Source organism: Nicotiana tomentosiformis, chromosome 6 (assembly GCF_000390325.3).
Source record: "Nicotiana tomentosiformis chromosome 6, ASM39032v3, whole genome shotgun sequence".
Lineage (NCBI taxonomy): Eukaryota > Viridiplantae > Streptophyta > Magnoliopsida > Solanales > Solanaceae > Nicotiana > Nicotiana tomentosiformis.
Genome location: NC_090817.1, coordinates 107,739,248 through 107,745,964, shown reverse-complemented (window position 1 = coordinate 107,745,964; position 6,717 = coordinate 107,739,248). Strand labels below are relative to the sequence as shown.

Here is a 6,717-nt window from a genome sequence, read left to right as displayed (position 1 = left end):
GTGTCCACACCAGTGGGAGATGGTATTATTGTAGATCGTGTTTATCGTTCGTGTGTGGTCACCATTGGGAGTCTTGAGACTCGTGTAGATCTTCTACTTCTTGACATGGTTGATTTTGATGTCATACTGGGTATGGATTGGCTGTCACCTTATCATGCTATATTAGATTATCACGCCAAGACGATGACCTTAGCCTTGTAGGGGTTGCCTCGATAAGAGTGGAGAGGGAATCTTGGCCATTCTGCCAGCAGTATTATCTCTTATGTGAAGGCCCGGTATATGGTTGAGAAGGGGTGTCTAGCTTATTTGGCTTATATCCGCGATTCTAGTGCGGAGGTTCCTTCCATGGATTCAGTGCCGGTTGTTCTTGAGTATCCAGAGGTGTTTCCTGCAGACCTGTCGGGGATTCCACCCGATAGGGATATTGATTTCTGCATTGATTTGGCTCCAGGCACCCAACCCATTTCCATTCCTACATACCACAAGGCCCCGCCAGAGTTGAAAGAATTGAAGAAGCAGTTGCAAGATTTAAAATTAAGGGCTTCATTAGACCTAGTGTCTCGCCTTGGGGTGCACCTGTGTTGTTTGTGAGGAAGAAAGATGGATCGATGAGGATATATATAGATTATCGGCAGTTGCGCAAAGTCACTATAAAAAACAAGTATCCATTGCCGAGGATTGATGATTTATTTGATCAGCTTCAGGGTTCCAAGGTGTTTTCAAAGATTTATTTGAGATCTGGCTACCATCAGTTGAGGATTAGGGCATCCAATGTTCCTAAGACAGCTTTTCGGACTCGGTACGGGCATTATGAGTTTCTAGTGATGTCATTTGGGCTGACAAATGCCCCAGCAACATTCATGGATTTGATGAACCTGGTGTTCAAACCCTACTTGGATTCCTTTATGGTTGTGTTTATTGATGATATCTTGATCTACTCCCACAGTCGAGAGGAGCATGAGCAGCACCTTCAGATCGTTCTTCAGACTTTGAAAGACAGCTAGTTATATGCTAAGTTCTCAAAATGCGAGTTTTGGTTGAGTTCAGTTGCTTTCTTGGGTCACGTTGTATCAGTAAATGGTATTCAGGTGGATCCTAAGAAGATTGAGGCAGTTCAGAACTGGCCTAGACCCACATCAGCTACAGAGATCCGTAGTTTCCTGGGTTTGGCAGGCTATTACTGTCAATTTATGGAGGGGTTTTCATCCATACAGCCCCGTTAACCAGATTGACCTAGAAGGGTGCCCCGTTTTTGGTCAGACGAGTGTGAAGCAAGCTTTCAGAAGCTTAAGACTGCTTTGACTATGACACCGGTATTGGTGTTACCCATAGGTTTAGGATCATATACAGTATATTGTGATGCACCCCGTATTGGTCCGGGTGCAGTATTGATGCAGGGTGGCAAGGTTATTGCATATGCTTCGCGGCAGCTGAAGGTTCACGAGAAGAATTACCATGTTCATGATCTAGAGCTGGCAGCCATTGTTCACGCGCTGAAGATTTGGAGGCACTATATTTACGGCGTGCCATGTGAGGTATTCACTGATCATCAGAGCTTGCAGTATTTGTTCAAGCAGAAGGAACTCAATTTGAGGCAGAGAAGGTGGTTGGAGCTATTGAAAGACTATGATATCACCATATTGTATCATCCCGGGAAGGCCAATATGGTGGTCGATGCTTTGAGTACAAAATCAGCTAGTATGGGTAGCCTTGCATATATTCCAGTTGGTGAGAGACCGCTTGCATTGGATGTTCAGGCCTTGGCCAACCAGTTCATGAGGTTGGATGTTTCTGAGCCCAATCGTGTTCTAGATTGTACAGTTGCTCGGTCTTCTTTGTTTGAGCGCATCAGAGATCGACAGGATGATGATCCTCATTTACTTTTCCTTAGAGACACAGTGCGACACGGTGGTGCCAAGCAGGTTACTGTTGGAGATGATGGAGTTTTGAGGATGCAGGGCCGTATTTGTGTGCCTAATATGGATGGACTTCGTGAGTTGATTCTTGAGGAGGCCCACAGTTCCCGGTATTCTATTCATCCGAGCGTCACCAAGATGTATCAGGACTTGCGACAACATTATTGGTGGAGGAGGATGAAGAAAGATATAGTTTCTTATGTGGCTCGGTGCTTGAATTGTCAGCAGGTGAAATATGAGCATCAGAGACCTGGTGGTTTGCTTCAGCAAATGGAGATTCCTGAGTGGAAGTAGAAGCGTATCACTATGGACTTTGTTGTTGGACACCCACGGACTCAGAGGAAGTTCGACGCCGTGTGGATTATTATGGATAGGCTGACTAAGTCAGCGCACTTCATTCCTGTGGCAGTTACCTATTCCTCGGAGCGATTAGCAGAGATTTATACTAGGGAGATCGTCCGTCTTCACGGTGTGCCCGTGTCTATCATTTCTGATCGAGGTACACAATTCACCTCGCATTTCTGGAGGGCAGTACAACATGAGTTGGGTACGCCTGGTTGAGTTGAGCACAACATTCTATCCTCAGATGGACGGGCAGTCCGAGCGCACTATTCAGATCTTGGAGGATATGCTCCACGCTTGTGTCATAGACTTTGTAGGTTCTTGGGATCAGTTCTTGCCCCTTGCAGAGTTTGCCTACAACAACAGCTACCAGTCGAGCATTCAGATGGCTCCCTATGAGGCATTATATGGTAGGCGGTGCCGGTCGCCAGTTGGGTGGTTCGAGCCGGGAGAGGCTAGGTTGTTGGGCACAGACTTAGTACAAGATGCCTTGGATAAGGTCAAGATTATTCAGGATCGACTTCGCATAGCTCAGTCCAGGAAGAAGAGTTATGCTGACCATAAAGTTCGTGATGCTGCATTCATGGTCGGAGAGAGAGTGTTACTTCGGGTATCACCCATGAAGGGTGTAATGAGGTTTGAAAAGAAGGGCAAGTTGAGCCCTAGGTATATTAGACCTTTTAAGATTCTGGAGAGAGTGGGAGTTGTGGCTCACAGGCTTGCGTTGCCACCTTGTTTAGCAGCTGTTCATCTGGTATTCCATGTGTCCATGCTTCAAAAGTATCACGGCGATCCGTCCCATGCGTTAGATTTCAGCTCTGTCCAGTTGGACAAGGATTTGACTTATGAGGAGGAGCCGGTGGCAATTCTAGCCCGGCAAGTTCTCCAGTTGAGATCAAAGAGTTACCCTTCAGTTCGAGTGCAGGGGAGAGGTCAGCCTATTGAGGCAGCTACTTGGGAGTCCGAGTCCGATATGCGGAGTAGATATCCCCACTTTTTCACCAGCCTAGGTACTTTTCTATATCCGTTCGAGGACGAATGATTGTTTTAGAGGTGGAGAATGTGATGACCCAAAAGGTCATCTTATGTTTTAGAACTCGAATCTGCGCTCTTAAGCCTTAAAAATCTCATTTTTACCCTCCTCGATTTGTGTGTGCAGTCGGCATGTTTCCAGAAAGCTTTTATGTTGTAAATTGATGAAAATAAGAATTTATGCCTTAAAGGTTGATTTTAGTTGACTTCGGCCAACATTTTTGATAAACGGGCCTCGCGAACATGTTGCACACTGTCGCCCAATGCATAAAGCAGAATCAAACACAGGCTTAAGCCATTTCTTCAACAATTTTCAAGAACCAAACAGGTAGAGGTGATTTTCAAGAGTCGTTTTCTTCCCCAAAGTGTTGGTAAGTGATTCTAAACTATTTTCTTTCAATTACCCATTACATTTCTTGAATTATCAACCCAAAATCTAGAGTTTTCATGGTAGAATTAGGGGTTAGGGTAGAAACTAGGAATTTCAGAAATTTTGGGATTTAGACCTCAATTTGAGGCCGGATTCAAAAACTAATTATATATTCGGGCTCGGGGGTGAATGGGTAAATGCATTTTGGTCCGAACCTCGGGTTTTGGCTAAGCGGGCCCGGGGTCAATTTTTCGAATTTTTGGAGGAAATTTGGGAATATTTAATTTATGCAATATATTTGATTTCTTTTGCAATATTTGATATTATTGAGTCATTTTTGAATAGATACGAGTGGTTTGGAGGTGAATTCCAAAGGAAAAGCTGTGATTGAGAATTAAGTGGCTTTCGGAGCAAGGTAAGTATCGTGTCTAACTTTGGCTTGAGGGAATAGGTATTATGTGTTTATTTGCTACTGGTTTGGTTGTTAAATACGATGTATAGGTGAGGTGACGAGCATCTATGCGTCGTTGTCGAGTCATTTCATGCGAGTGAAATTCTATTCTTGTCTATTTTGTAGCCTTAAATTCTACTATCCATGCTTAGCGGGTTATTTGAAATGTTGGGTGACTTATATATGGTTTTACCGAGATTTGGTAACTTTCGAATATTGATTCAAGGTTGAGGTTACATTATGCTATTGATTATGGGTAAAATAATGGTTTCTTTGTAATACTCCTATCTATCCGTTGTTATTGATTCTGTGATTTGTGAGCAAGCACGAAGGGTGATGCCGTGCATGCATTATTTATATTGTGAGGAAGAGTGTAAAGCACGAAGGGTGATGCCGTGTATATTATGAGAGATTTAAGGCACGAAGGGTGATGCCGTGCCGTTTTATTTATTTATTTGGTGAGGTTGAGAGTAAAAGCACGAAGGGTGATGCCGTGCCATTCTATTTATTTATTTGGTGAGGTTGAGAGTAAAAGCACGAAGGGTGATGCCGTACAGTTTTCCTTTGCTGTTTTATTTGCTCAATTCATTTAAGAATTTTCGGTTTAATTCTGTCTTCTAATTATTCTCACTCTTTATATTGTATTTCCCCCATTGTATGTCCCCTTCTCATTATTTATGCGTTATTTCTTTATTTACTGTTGTTGCCACTAGCATGATTATACTGTTCAGGTTATATGTGAGTGTTTTGTCCTAGCCTCGTCACTACTTCGCCGAGGTTAGGCTCGACACTTACCAGTATATGGGGTCGATTGTAGTGATGCTGCACTCTGCACTTTCTGTGCAGATTTTGGTATAGCTCAGGTTAGATTTTGCTATTGGTCCGTTGTCCGGAGACTCAAGGTAGATCTGTCGGCGTTCACATACCTTGAAGTCCCCGTCTATCTTTTCTGTTCCACTGTTTCTTACATTCAGACAGTTGTATTTCTTCCAGACTATTGCTTGTAATAAATTCTAGAATGCTCGTGAATTGTGACTCCAGATCCCGGTGGTAGTAATTAATACAGTTTTATGATATTCTGCACTTATTATATTTCTCTTAGTTAATTATTGTTAATTACTGAATGGAAATAAGGAATTGGTTTAATGATTTTCTAACGTTGGCTTGCCTAGCAAGTGAAATATTAGGCGCCATCACTGTCCCGTCGGTGAGAAATTTCGGGTCGTGACAATACTAGAGATGGAAGTTGAATATTTATGTAATATTTAATATAAATTTTACCATAATATAATATGTATTTAATTATCTTGTATCTCAATGATTTCACTTTTATTTGAATTATCCGTTAATATATATAATCTATAATATTTGCTAATAATTTATATTATTTAAAAATTTATGGTATAAAATAATTTTATATTAAATTATATGTGATGACATACCTAAATTTAGTGATTAAGGAGACACTAAGGCTACATCCTTCGGTTTCTCTTCTACCACCAAGGGAATGTAAGGAGCAAACAGATATTGATGGATACACTATACCACTTAAGACAAGAATAATTGTCAATGCATGGGCACTTGGGAGAGATCCTGAAAGTTGGCATGATCCTGAAAGTTTTATACCAGAGAGATTTAAGAACTCTTCTATCAAATTTATGGGAAATCACTTTGAGTTTATTCCATTTGGTGCAGGAAGAAGGATTTGTCCAGGAATACTATTTGGTTTAGTTAATGTTGGACTTTCACTGGCCCAATTACTCCAACACTTTGAATGGGAACTTCCACATGAAACTAATTCACAAGATCTGGATATGACCGAAGCACATGGATTAAGTGCAGCAAAACAGAAAGACTTATATTTAGTTGCCACAAATTATAAAAATGATGCAGAATTTTAGTGTTTTGATTGGAACGGTGAAATGTCAGCATGGCCTCCGCAATTCTTCATGTCCTTTTCGCTAGATTTATGTATGTGTATCCATTTGTATCTTCGAAGAACGCCCTAAAAATTGTTGGATATTAAATCAAAATTAATTAATATTCTTATATTATTTAGGATTTAATATTTACTAGTTTATTTAATTCATGTTTAATTAGGATTTGCAGTCAAAAATCATATAGGAATAAGTTTTCTAATTCTAGTCAATTTTGGTTTATAGTATTATAAATAGCGGTGCTGCTACATATTTTCTAATGTTGAAAGGTAGCTATTATGTAGAGAGATAAGAGCGTTTATGAGTGAATAAATAAGCCTCCTATCACATCCTCTCTCTAGTTTGATAAAATTTTTCTGTATAGTCTTTTGAAATTTTTAATTGTGCCTAAATTATTCTTGTGGTATTAAAATCGCTCAAATTGATATCAGATCTTGTGTGAGATTCTATCAGAGCCTGTGTGAGATCCTATAAAATATTTAAAAAATATGGGTACTCCATATTTACTTAATTGTCTTGTCTTTATGTTTGATGGCAAGAATTTGAAGCTTGGTATCTAACATATGATTACTTTCTTTAAAGCTGTTGGATTGTGGATATTATTGATATAGGATTTGTGGAATCCCTCGAGTGTATTGCATTGACAGTTAAAGCGTTTAAAGAATTGAA

At 40.4% G+C, this 6,717-nt stretch overlaps 1 protein-coding gene across 1 annotated transcript; it reads left to right on the top strand.

The window, feature by feature from the left end:
- Positions 1-5,544: 5,544 nt before the first annotated feature.
- On the top strand, positions 5,545-6,012 carry LOC138894555 (premnaspirodiene oxygenase-like). Its single transcript, XM_070179259.1, has one exon. The coding sequence runs from the start codon at positions 5,545-5,547 to the stop codon at positions 6,010-6,012; it is 468 nt and encodes a 155-aa protein (XP_070035360.1).
- Positions 6,013-6,717: the final 705 nt, after the last annotated feature.

Bases quoted from the DNA above. Each gene is read 5' to 3' on its own strand.
- LOC138894555 (XM_070179259.1), top strand. From the start codon at position 5,545: ATGACATACCTAAATTTAGTGATTAAGGAGACACTAAGGCTACATCCT.